Source organism: Mandrillus leucophaeus, unplaced genomic scaffold (genome assembly GCF_000951045.1).
Source record: "Mandrillus leucophaeus isolate KB7577 unplaced genomic scaffold, Mleu.le_1.0 Scaffold182, whole genome shotgun sequence".
NCBI classification, from domain to species: Eukaryota; Metazoa; Chordata; class Mammalia; order Primates; family Cercopithecidae; genus Mandrillus; species Mandrillus leucophaeus.
In genome coordinates this window covers 880,301-894,309 of record NW_012101832.1, presented here as the reverse complement: position 1 = coordinate 894,309, position 14,009 = coordinate 880,301, and the positions used below count along the sequence as shown (strand labels likewise).

The 14,009-nt window shown below is 39.7% G+C and overlaps 1 protein-coding gene across 1 annotated transcript in view; it reads left to right on the top strand.

Moving 5' to 3' along the window:
* Positions 1–14,009, top strand: part of RLF (rearranged L-myc fusion) — a 77,956-nt gene that overhangs the window by 35,399 nt on the left and 28,548 nt on the right. Inside the window, exon 5 of the mRNA XM_011977648.1 lies at positions 3,506–3,708. Within this exon, the coding sequence (XP_011833038.1) occupies positions 3,506–3,708 (203 nt within the window). The remainder of the gene's footprint in view (positions 1–3,505; positions 3,709–14,009) is intronic.

Below are 14,009 nucleotides of genomic sequence, written 5' to 3'. Positions count from 1 at the left end.
TCAAGTGATTCTCCTGCCTCAGCCTCCCAAGTAGCTGGGATTACAGACATGTGCCACCACACCCGGCTAATTTTTTGTCTTTAGTAGAGATGAGTTTTCACCATGTTGGTTAGGCTGGTCTCAAACTCCTGACCGCAGATGATCCATCTGCCTCAGCCTCCCAAAGTGCTGTGATTACAGGTGTGCACCACCGTGCCTGGCAGAACTGTTTTTCAACTGGATCTTAAGTGTTACTCTTTTTACATAATGAAGTATATAGTATAAGATGAAGTGTCATGATGTCTGCACCTTTCTTTTAAATGGTTCTGAAAAAGAGAAGGCAAAGAAATATGGCAAACCAGTTCAATTGTTAAATTTGGATGGAAGGGAGGGTATAAAAACTAAAACAAATTTTTTTATAGAAATGTTTGAAGAAATGAGATACAGAAAAGATTATGATTGGGAGACATTGTTTTAAATATTGAAGCATATGGTAGATTTCCTTTCAATAAAGAAATTTAAAGATTGATATCTTCAAGTGATTTGTAAAATACAAGATTGAGCTATATGTTAAAATTAATTTAGCAGCAGTTTAACTATAGTTATAATTATTGAATAAAATAGCTTACTGCATGGAAAATAATAGCTATAGTTTTCAGAGTGCCTGCTCTGTGTTGGGCACTGTATTTGTGCTTTCATATCTCATTTAATCCATGAAACAGGTGAGAGATTACACATACCCAAGACCACGTAGTTAAAATTGTGGAGGCAGAATTTGAGCCCAGGTGAGATGACGTTAAAACATTTTTGATTGGAGAGTGATGACCCTTCGGTTGCTAAGTGCATGGTTTAATTAAACATCTGTAATATACAAGGCCTTGTGCACTAAGCTGTAGGGAATACAAAGGCTAACGAGACATGATATTTGTTCACAAATTGCTGACAGTGTAATAAAGGAGATATCAGAGACAATAGTAAGTACTATTGAACATTTACTCTATGTCTGGCCTTGTGGTGAGTCTTATCTGCATCTTTAGTTTTTCTTTAATTTGTTCATCCATGTGAGATGGATATAACTAACCTTTTTACAGATGAAGAAACTTGAGTCTCAGAGAGGTCAGTTAATTTGTCCAAGGGTCTCACAGCTATGTGTCAGAATCAGGTTTCAACCTCAGATCAGTGATTCTAAAGCCTGAAATGTTAACCTTTGTACACTATAATCCCTTATCACTGTTCTTAGAGAAAACTAAATGTGGGGAAAGAAGTAAAATGCTGTGGGAATTTGTAAGGTGATAGGTTGTATAGGTAATACGCCTGTTATCAGGTACGTTGCTTCCTGTGGGATTTGCAGAATTGCTTACAACCTCATATGGCAGATAAATAGAGCAGAATCTGATGTTAGGCAGAATAGGATATAGGGGAGACATGACAGGAAATAATAGCCATGAATTAGATTGGAGATGATTAGAAAAGAATTGCTAGGACATAATAACTAAGTTGATTTCCTTGAGGAAAGGAAGTATCAAGGAAGGATAATGCCAAAATTTTATTGTTGTATAATTGAGAGAATATCATTGCTGAAAACAGAAGTAAGGAATAAGGAGCTATGTGAGTGAAGGGTACGATTGTGAGTTCATCTTGTGGAATTTAGTAACTGTTGGACGAAAATGGAAAGTCCAAGTGATTGTGACCTGTTTTCCCTCCATGCTTTTTGACCTTGGCTACATATTAGAGTATCTGTGGGATTTAAAACCAAAAAACATACATCCCAAGGTCCAGACTCCACTTGCTAAATCATAATCTCCAGAGTTGGAGCTCTGGAATCCAGAACTTTTTGAAGTGCCTTAGGAAATGGGCACTTACATATTGCTGATGGGAATATAAATTGGTTCAATTTTTGGAGACCAATTTGGCAGTATGAGTCAGTATTACAAGTGAACAGAGCCTTTAGCAATTCCGCATCTAGGAATTTGTTCTGTAGATTTATTCACATGTTTCAGATGACCTATATATAGGGTTGTAAGTCGCAGCATTATTGATGATTGACAGAGATTGGAAACAGCCTGCAAGTGTATCAGTAGGGGTTTGGTTAAATATAGTACATCCATACCACTGAATGCTATTCAGTTGTTAAAAATAAGAAGGTAGCTCTAACTGTACAGATGATAGAGTAACCTGTATTATATATTAAGTGGCAAAAGAAAATGTTTTCCATACTCAGAATATTTCTGGAAGGATAAACAAGAAATTGGAAACTTGTTGTTTCTCAGGGTGGGAAACCAGAGCACTGGGGTCAGGGTAGGAGGGAGAAAAACTTTAACTGTATAGCTTTTTGTGTCCTTTTGAAATCTGTGATTATATCTATATTTTTTCTTTATTTTTTTTAAAGGATAATTTTACGATTGATTCTGATATGTAGTTAAAATTGGGCCAGTCATTTATCCTTAGTATAAACCATTGCTACTCTAGACAGACAGACACACACACACACACACCCCCCATCTGGGAGCTTGTTAGAAAAGCAAAATTTCAGGTCCCAGACCTAATAAATCAGAATCTGCATTTTAATAAGCTCCCCAGGTGACCCAGAAGGCACTTTCAAGTCTGAGAGATACTGTGTTAGATTAACCACCTAAAGCAGTTTGTTTACTCACCACTTGGCTTGACATGCAATATTCTCACCTCTATTCTTTAAGTAATGTTATGTAGTGATGTCACATTCTTGTTGGATATTTACTATTCGAAAATTGAGGGCTCATCCAGAGCACTGTTCAGTCAATGCCAAGTGCCTAATATTCAGTATGGCTCAGAAGTACGGAAGTACAGAAGTACTGAGCTTCAGTACTTCTGAAGCTTTCAGAGTAGCATTTTCCAAAGTGTGTACTGAACCAGGAACACATGTTTTACAGGTTACTAATATGTATAAAAGGGTTCTCTGGTCAAATCAGTTTGGGAAACATTGGGTTTTTAAATAAAAGTGAACAGTTTTCTTTATTGCAGGACTGTTCAGAGATTTGACCAAGGAATCCTTTTTTTTTCTAGGACTATCTCTCAGGTCTTTTGGTCGGTGGAACACACTTTGAGAAATGCCTGGTTTAGAGGAAAGAGCACCACTGGCTTTGGAATCCTTGGCAAGTTACCTAACTTCTGTGAATGTTAATTTTCCTAACCTTAGACTGGGGATAATAATACTTGCCTTGGTGGTGGTGTGAAGAATAAATGAAAGGTATATAAAAATATGCAGCTTAAAACTTGATGTCTCATAAGCATTCAGTTGATAGTTGTTAATATTACATAGGTTACTTGCTTCATTTCTTGCATTTATGCTTATAGTTCATTTCACTATTTCTTAATTTTCCTCTCATCTCTGTTAGATGAATATTGAGACCAGAATAAACTTCCCATTTATATAAACTAAATTTTTATTAACTAAAAATCAAATAAAAAGATCTGAAATGTTCATCTTAACAAATCTGACATGTTATGTGGTATGTTGTCAAACTGTTTTATTTTTCATTTTTTCTAGTCAATAAATTGATTGCACAAGAAGGACCTTCGTTTCTGCAAATGCGAATAAAACATTTGTTGAAATCTAACTGCATCCCCCAGGCTACTGCTTTATCAAAACTATGTGCAGAATCTAAAGAAATTTCAAATGTGTCATCTTTTCAGCAAGCGTATATCACATGTTTATGTTCTATGCTGCCTAATGAAGATGCTATTAAGGAGGTGAGTAAATAATTGTCATCATTCAAACTTGGTATTAATTTAATAGATTTATATATATATATATATTGCATAGTTTATTTTTTCCCTTTAGAATGAAAACCAATATTCATTTTTTTCAGGCTACCAAAATGTACAATTTTAATCGTATATTTAACTGCTCAACAGATAGAATGTAATATTTTAGAGTAGATTTGAAAAGTAGATAAGAATATACAGAGGGATGTTTACTTGTTTGGATGATGATTTGCTGTGAAATCTTTAAATGTGAAAGTTGTTTTTTCTTTTTAAAGTAATGATGTCTCCACGTTTGGGGAATGCAGAAGTTGTTTAATTGTGGCATCAAAGTATAAACTAAAGAAAATGGCACTTAATTTTAGCTTAAGTTGCTTTATACATTTAATTTTGTAAGCAGAAAAGTATAGGACTCTAGAGTCCATGACTACAACCTGGACAATTAAGTGGCCAAACTGGATACCATGGAAAATAAGGGTTGAGTCTTTTTTTTTTTTTTTTTGAGACAAGGTCTCATTCTATCACCCAGGCAGGAGTGCAGTGGTGCAATTTCGGCTCACTGCAACCTCTGCCTCCTGGGTTCAAGTGATTCTTGTGCCACAGCCTCCCAAGTAGCTCAGACTACAGGCACGCGCCACCATGCCTAGCTAATTTTTGTACTTTTTAGTAGAGACAGGGTTTCGCCATGTTGTCCAAGCTGGTCTTGAACTCCTGACTTCAGCTGATCCACCTGCTGCAGCTTGTACTACTAAAAGTTCAAAAATTAGCCAGGCATGGTGGTGGGCACCTGTAATCCCAGCCACTTGGGAGGCCGAGGCAGGAAAATCGCTTGAACCCAGGATGCGGAGGTTGCAGTGCATCGAGATCGTGCCACTGCACTCCAACCTGGGTGACAAGAGCGAGACTCTGTCTCAAAAAAAAAAAAAAAAAAAAACCCAAAAAATATAAAAGCTATTTTATCTATCAGATTGCATCCTTTAAAAAAAAAAAACCTGAATTATTGTTTTTCTTAAATTTGGAGTTAGACTTTTCTAATGGTTTTTGACATACAGAAAAAAACTAGAGATTTTTAAACTTTATTTCATCATCTACCTTTAATCTTTTTATCTGCCATTCAATTCTGACATGGCTTCTTACTCTGAACTGAAATTTTTTATTAGATGTAGGAGTCCCAAGGATCTGGTTTTATGCTGTAGTAATTTCTGAAACTTTTTCTTGTGGTATCTTACTCTCCAAATACCATTATCTATCTTTCTACCTTACTCCCTTTAATATACAGACTCTACCAGGATCAATCAAGATCTGTTGATCTTGTCCCCTTTTCATTCTCCCTTATCCCCCGATGTATTCACTTCCCTACTTAGCTCTGCTTTGTCATTGTCAGATCATCGTTATCACTCCCTTACGTGTACTCTCAGGTCCTCTGCTGGTCGGTCTCTCTTTTTTTTTTCTTTTGACAGAGTCTTGCTCTGTTGCCCAAGCTGGAGTGTAGTGGTGCGATCTCGGCTCCTGGGTTCAAGCAATTCTCCTGCCTCAACCTCCTGAATAGCTGGGATTACAGTCGCCCACCACCTCGCCTGGCTAATTTTTTCGTATTTTTGTAGAGACAGGGTTTCACCATCTTGGCCAGGCTGGTCTCGAACTCCTGACCTCATGATCCACCTGCCTCAGCCTCCCAAAGTCCTGGAATTACAGGCGTGAGCCACTACTCCTGGCCACTGGTCTCTCTCTTAATTGTACTTGTTTGACTACCAGTATCCTGATTATCCCTAAATCTTCACCTACTCTTTATGTGTTTACCTGCACTCATGGGGCCAAACTTACGCGGAGAAAAATCTGCCAGCTAATTTTACTCCAGGCTAGAGTGTGGTGGCACAAACACTGCTCACTGCAGCCTCAAAATCCTGGGCTCAGGTGATCTTCCCACCTCAGCCCCTGGAGTAGCTAGGACCACAGAAACATGCCACCATGCCCGGCTAATTTTTTTTTTTTTTTTTTTTTGAGAGACATGGTCTTGCCATGTTGCCCAGGCTGGTCTCGAACCCCCAGGGTCAAACAATCTGCCCATCTCAGCCTCCCAAAGTGCTGGGATTATGTGTGAACCACTGTGCCCAGCCTGTATTTCTTTATCCCATTCATTCTCCCACTCTTAGATAGTTGCATAGTTTTTTCTTACTCTTCAAAACTATACTATAACACTTTCTGCCCTGTTTCACTCTCTGTTGCTGAACTTAACTCCCTATTTCTCTGAAAAAAACGAAGCGCTGAGAAGATAAATAAGAGAATTTTCATAAGCTCTGTCTCTGAAACATCTTTTCATCTACCAGCATCTGTGAATGCTATAGATGAATCTTCTCTTCTGTTACTAGAGATAAATTATATCTGTTCTCCTAGCTAAGACTAGCCTCCTTCACTTCTGTATTTCAATTGATGTTGTCTCCCTTAAGGATAATGCTACAGCAGTTCTCCTTTTCTCTATTACATCATCGATTTCCCCATCTCTGTTATAACCACCCCATTGGCATTTATGCTATTATTTATTCTGTCCTTAAAAAAGAGCCCTTCGTAGATCCAGAGGTGGTGACTCATGCCTGTAATCCCAGCACTTTGGGAGGCCGAGGCACAAGAATTGCTTGAGCCCAGGAGGCAGAGACTGCAGTGAGCTGAGATGGCGCCAGTGCACTCCAGCCTGGGCAACAGAACAACAGAGCGCGACTCTGTCTTCAAAAAAATAAAATAAAATAAAAATAACGCTGCTTTAAATCCTGTTTCTACTTTTAGCTACTGCCCCATTTCCTTCTGGCTTTTTAAGCATAACTTCCTAACAAATTGTCTTAATTTACTATCGAACATTTTTCTTCTTCTTTCTTTCTTCTTTTTTTTGAGACGGAGTCTTGCTCTGTCACCCAGGCTGGAGTGCAGTGGCACAATCTCAGCTCACTGCAAGCTCCGCCTCCTGGGTTCATGTCATTCTCCTGCCTCAGGCTCCCGAGTAGCTGGGACTACAGGCACCCGCCACCATGCCCGGCTAATTTTTTTTGTATTTTTAGTAGAGACGGGGTTTCACCGTGTTAGCCAGAATGGTCTCAATCTCCTGACCTCGTGATCTGGCCCGCCTCGGCTTCCCAAGTGCTGGCATTACGGGCGCGAGCCACGGCGCCTGGCCTATTCTTCTTTCAAGACATTCTAATATGACCTTTGCCGCAGCAGTATACCATATCACTAAATCTAATGATGACTTTCAGTTTTCTGGCTACCTCATTGATTACTCCTTCTCAGTTCTACTTTGCTGTCTAATGAGTACATGTTTCAGTACCCAACGACCCTGTCACTGGGTCTTCTCTTTTTACACTTAACCAGGCTTATTTCCTTCATCTTTGGCTTTAAATACCATGTATGGTCTGAATCCCAAAAGTTTTCTCTCCCAGCCCTATTCCCTCCTCCAAACTCCAGACCCATATCCAATTGCCTAATTACCATCTCTACTTATAGAGCTAATATCTCAAATTTAACATGTCCATAACTAAGCTCTTGATATTCCTGATATGTGGACTTTGCTTTTATGAGAGTTTTTTTTAAGTCCTCACTATGTGTTTGGCACCTAGCTAAATGCTTTATATATTTTGCTACATTTAATCAGCACAGTAGCTCTGAGGTAGCTCCATTTTATTGATGAGGAAAGTCAGGCTCACATTAGGTTGTATGCTTCAAGGTTACAAAGCTAAAGTGGTTAAGCTGGGATTCAAACCTGAGTTTGGTGTACTACCAGTAATATTAAAGACATAGGATAAGGAATATTATTCTTGTTGGTATTTACCTTAGGATTTATATGCCAAATGCTGTGTTAGGCATTGGGGTTCAAAGATGAATGCAGAAGCCTCTGGACTGGCATACTTGGTTTTACTGTTGGCCTCTACATTTTATCTTGAAAATAGCCAGAATAATCTCTCTAAAACTTGTCATACCATGCCACACCTCTGCACAAAATTATCTAATAGCTTTCCATCTTCCTCAAAATAAATTCAGAATTCTTTATTCTATGTGCCATGGCCCCTGGCTACTTTTGTAACGTTTTCTGACCTTATCTTGTTGTCTTAGTGCCCACTGCTCCCCAGCCACCTTGTCTTTGCTGCTGTTTGAACAAGCCAAGCCAAGCATGTTCCTGTCTTTGAGCTTTGTGCTTGCTTTTCCCTCTGACCAGAATTCCCTTCCACAAGATAATTTGAATGACTTACTCCCTTACCTCATGTCTGCTCTAAATATTCTCTTGTCTGTTCAATATTACCATATCAGAGAGGCCTTCCTCACTGTCTCATCTAAAATATTACCCTATCCCCCACTCTGCCCTAAGTATCTGCTGTCATTATTATATACTAACCCATTTAAAATGACCCCATCACTGTCTTTCTACCTATTTGTATTTTCTTTGTAGTACACATTACTATTTCTACTAGGCATTATATTTGATTATTCAGTATTTCCTCCCACTAGATTGTAAATTCCGTAAGGACAGGAACATAGGTTGTTTACTGGTATATCCCTATATTCTAGAAGAATGCTTAGCCATGTAGGCACTCATTACTTACTGAATGAATTAATGAAAAGTATAGCCTCATCCCTTGATCTTTTGTTACTAGGATTTCTAGCTTTATTACCTGAGTTATGACCAGAATGTCAAAGCTGGAACATTCCACTCATGCTTTGTAAGTTTTTAAACTTTGCTTGGAGGTCTTTTTGAATTTTAAAATTATGATTTTATATTTCTCTCAGCTTTATTTTATTTTGAAATATACTTATGCTATCTGTATATTTATAAAAATGTGAACCAAGATGAAACCAAATATAGTGATGTGATTCAGATTTCTGTATGGGTTGATTGCATCCTGGATCAGTGCTTGGGTCAGTAGTTATTTCAAATGGCTAAGACCCCCCGCTGTGGCCCAGCTCATATCTCCCCACTGTGAGAATCTTTTATCAGATTTTTTTGTTGAAAAATTTTTTTTGAACACAGAGTCTCCGTCGCCCAGACTGGAGTGCAGTGGTGTGATCTCGGCTCACTGCAGCCTCCACCTCCCAAGTTCACGCAATTCTCCTGCCTCAACCACCTGAGTAGCTGGGATTACAGACATGTGCCACTACACCTAGCTAATTTTTGTATTTTTAGTAGAGACAGGGTTTTGCCACATTGCCCAGGCTGGTCTCCAACTCCTGACCTCAAGCGATCTGCCCGCCTCAGCCTCCTGAAGTGCTGGGATTATAGGCATAAGCCACCACGCCCGGCCCCTTGTTGAGATTTAAGATGTACTTATATCTAAGGTACTTCCCAGTGGCCAAAATACTGACTCCAGAAATTCCTGATTCTGTCCTGGCTCCTAGTAGTGTTTGCATTTCTGTCAACTAACTTATTTTTTCAAGTGCTCACAGACTTTATTCTGGGATGGATATTGGGTTAGCAACATTCCATTTGGAAGCACTGTGACCTGGACTTTGAGATTTAGTAGTAGCGTGAATCTGAGAGGATTGTCTAGGCAGGGAAAGTATAGAGAAAGACAGAATGCTAGTCATCTTTGTTTTAGGGAATGACCCTAGACAGGAGCACAGATACGGGATGCTGAGATGAAACAGCCAGTTGGTGGCTATGAAGTGGATAACATGTAGTTTCCTCAAATGGGGACTGAAGCTATGACCTAGGGCCTCATTAACTAATGTTCTAATTTGTTAGACTTTCTGGTGATAAAGAAATCAAAGGATAAAATGCTTTGCATTGCCTGTCTTTTCAGACTTTCCACTTGAACCTTAAATATAACTGCAGAAAACATTTATTGCTCACTTGTCTATTCCAAGCACTGTGCTGTGTGCTTTAAATGTGTTAGTATCTAATCCTTATAAAAATCTATTAATTTAGGCCAGGCATGGTGGTTCATGCCTGTAATCCCAGCACTTTGGGATGCTGAGGAGGGAGGATTGCGTGATGCCAAGAGTTCAAGACCAGCCTGGGCAACATGGTGAAACCCCATCTCTACCAAAAAAAAAAAAAAAAAAAGCAGAAATTAGCTGGGTGTGGTGGCATGTGCCTGTAGTCCCAGCTACTTGGGAGGCTGACGTGGGAGGATTGCTTGAGCTCTGGAGGTGCAGGTTGCAGTGAGCTGAAATTGCACCACTGCACTCCAGTCTGGATGACAGAATAAGACCCTATCTCAAAAACAAACAAACAAAAAAACTATGAATTTTATAGAAATTAACTGAGGCTCTGAAAGATGATATTACTGGCCCATAGTAGTAAGATGTCCAGTAAGTGGTGGGCCCAGGGTTTAAATCCAAGGTGATCTGCCCCTGCTTTGCTTTTATACATATTAATCTGACACTCACACATCTCATATACATGATCCAACTCACTGGCACTGCCAGCCTTCTGGTTCTTCCTGGATTCTGGTTTTAAAGTAGACTTGTTGCACAGGCAAGTTTTTATTTATTTTGTTTACTCAGAGGGGATACTTCAGAAAAGATGGGAGGGAACTTTGAAGTTCTGAGGCTGGTGCGTGGCTCATTACTGGATTGAATTTACTGAGAAGCATAGGTAGAGTATGTTTTTCACAAGACATCAAGAGAAGTGAGAGCAACAATCAAAATATGTAGGCTTGAATCTTGACATTGTCATTTACTAGCCATACAGCCTTGGCCAGGTAGCTTTATTTTCGTTATCTGTAAAGTAGGCAAAACAGTAGTAGCCGTCTCGCAAAATGTCTGGATAGTTTAAATGTGATAATATCTAAAACACTTAACACAGTTCCTGGCATATTTTAGACACTGTACAAATATAGACTCTAGTAGGAGAATTCTTTAAGCCTGGGGTGCAGAACTAGGGAGGAGCAGTTGAAGTCGAGATTGAGCAGAGGTGAAACCTGAATTTGCACAGAGAAACAATGTAGTATACACAGAGATAGTTAGCCTCCTATGACTTCATTTACATTTTTAAAAGCAGTCATATGGGTTGGGCACAGTGCCTCACACCTGTAATCCCAGCACTTTGGGAGGCCGAGGCAGGCGGATTATGAGGTCAGGAGTTCAAGACCAGCCTGGCTAACATGGTGAAACCCCGTCTCTACTAAAGATACAAAAAATTAGTCAGGTGTGGTGGCGTGCACCTGTAATCCCATCTACTGGGGAGGCTGAGGCAAGAGAATCACTTGAACCCGGGAGGCAGAGGTTGCAGCGAGCCAAGATCACACCATTTGCACTCCAGCTGGGGTGACAGGGCGAGACTCCATCTTAAAAAAGAAAAAAAAAAAAGCGATCATAAGGGACCAACTATAAACCTGTATGCTAATTTATTTATTTGTAGTATCAGGTAGTGTAAGGAGATAGATTCCTTACCTCTAATAGCAGCTGCAGTATTTTATGTTTGGGAAAGTTAATCAGACTGAGAAAATACTACATTTTGGGTTTGATTCCTCATCCTATAATAATAACTTTACTCTTTTAGCCTTTGTTTAATTAAAACCCGTTTTGTTTCTAATGTCGTATTAGGCATTGGCAAATACAGCAAATTGTGTATGGCCCAGTTTGTTTGCCAAAAATAGTTACAGGAAGATAAGTACTAAGCTCTATGATACTGCCCTAAATTCGGTAGAAGTGTAAAGATAGAGAATTCTGTGTTTATAGAAAAATTGATCCTTGAGTTGGAGCTTTAAGTAATGGTGGGTTTTGGATGGGTGGAAAGAATGGTTTGGAGATGACTGAGTGGTAGTAAAGGCACAGGTACTAATGAGTACTTTGCAGGGATCCACTACAGAATAAATACCCTGCCTAGAGCAGAGAGTGGTTATTGAAGTCTTGTGAGAAATAAGACCTGTTGGGGTTGGAAAAGAAGGGCTTGGAAACTCCATTGCATTAGTGGTTACATTTGATGCAGTAAAAATTAAGAAGGCTTTGAAATTAGGAAGTGACATGACTGAAGTGTTTTAGGAAGACTAGACAGAAATAGTATATATTATGTTCAAGACAAGAGATTGTAGCCAGCAAGAGGAGAAAGGACAGGACTTGCTGACAGGGCAGAAACAGAGGAGGATGTACAGAGATACTTTCAAGAGGCTCATAAGGCTTCTAGCTTGGGAGACTGGAAGAATAGTGGTGTTCTGCTGCTAATTAGAAGAAAGAATGGGTGGAGGGACAAGGGAGAGTCTGGGAAGATGATCAGCTTTGTTTTATACATGATCTTCTCTGGTTTATTAATAACAATGTATGGAAACGGGATTTTTCGTGATTGTGTTGAGTTTGCAGGGAACTGTGTCACTGGAAATATAATTTGATACGGTTCACAACAAGGGGTTGGCACCCACCCAACTACCTGTTTTTATAAATAAGGTTTTACTGGCACGAAGTCACACTTACTCATTTCTTGTCTGTGGCTGCTTTTGTGCTGCAGTGGCGGAGGTGAGTAGTAGTAACAGACTCTCTGGCCAGAAAAGCTGAAAATATTTTCTGTCTACCCTTGTACAAAAAATGTTTGCTAACCTCTGCTCTACAAGAATTAAATTTTTCAGTCTATTTCAGTGGTTTAATATCCGTTGGTCTCTCACGCCTGTAATCCCAGCACTCCAGGAGGTCGAGACGGGCGGATCACAAGGTCAGGAGATCGAGACCATCCTGGCTAACATGGTGAAACCCCGTCTCTACTAAAAAATACAAAAAACTAGCCGGGCGAGGTGGCGGGCGCCTGTAGTCCCAGCTACTCGGGAGGCTGAGGCAGGAGAATGGCGTAAACCCAGGAGGCGGAGCTTGCAGTGAGCTGAGATCCGGCCACTGCACTCCAGCCTGGGTGACAGAGCAAAACTCCGTCTCAAAAAAAAAAAAAGAAAAAGAAAAAAAATATATCAGTTGGTCTAACCCTCCGTGTTCTGTAAGTGATGAAACTGAAGCCAAGCTGATAATATTTCCAAGGCCCTTCCTGCATTAAGCTTATTAGAGAGGCCAAGCCCAGCTGGAATGCAGGTCACCTGGCTCCTTGGTCAGCCTTCTTTCCACTCCATCACCTATTTCCATGTGTTAGACACTGATAAACCATAGTCTGATTGGGAACATCTTGGTGATATATCATTCTGTTCATATTTATACATATAGGTGTGATTTAAAACATTTTTATCGTGATCTGGATTAATTTGTTAAATATACCAATGCAAAAACATTTAGTACACATGAAGTTATCTGAAAATTATTTTAAAGGAACTCTAGTATCATTGTAACTAGTCAGTCTCTCTCTCTTTTTTTTTTTTTCTTTTTTTTTTGAGATGAAGTTTCACTCTTGTTGCCCAAGCTGGAGTGCAATGGCGCAATACCAGCTCACTGCAGCCTCCGCCTCCCGGGTTCAAGCGATTCTCCTGCCTCAGCCTCCTGAGTAGCTGGGCTTACGGGCACGCACCACCACGCCTGGCTAATTTTTTGTATTTTTAGTAGAAAGGGGGTTTCACCGTTTCTACTGGTGACCAACTGGTTTCGAACTCCTGACCTCATGTTGTCTGCCTGCCTTGGCCTCCCAAAGTGCTGGGATTACAAGGCATGAGCCACCACGCCCAGCCACTATTCAGTCTCTTATTCTAGTGATACTTTTCTTTTGCAAGTGTCAACAGAATTAAAAATAATCTTTAGTCTGCTTTGGAAAATTACTAGTAACTCACTAGATGTTGATTAATTGGAGTTTAAATTCAGCATATGTTCTAAGGTAGCAGAGTTGCGTATTTGCCATCTACTTCACCTGAGTTCAGGAGAAGAGTTAACTTGAGCAACAGCTGGGAATAAAAGTATATTGTATGTTGGCACCTGTGGGTATCCCAATAGTAGGTATATGTAATAGGAAACCGCTGCTGGGGAAGATTTAGCCAGACACATACAATTAAGATTAATTGACTGGGTCATCTGAAAGCCAAAATTCAGAACCCAATGGGCAAAGAGTGAGTCCTTTCAGAGATCTGGTAGGTCTGGAAGGCAAAAGAATTCCATGGAATCCTGGAGTTTTAGGTTGTGATACTTTATTTATGTTGAATTGAATGAGGTGACATTGCTATTAACTTTACATATGAAAGGATTTTAATGAATGTTATAGACTTGGCAGTGGCCTGGTGTCCCAAGTGGATGTTTCCTATATTTTTTCATTACTGAAAGGAGAAATCTTTGCAAAGATTAGGTTTTCCATATAGAAAAGATAACATTTTAAACACGAAGCACTTCTATTTTAAAGAGCTCAAGAAATCTGTCGGCAGAGTTCTTGTCACAGTTAAGGCAGGGGTCTGTTT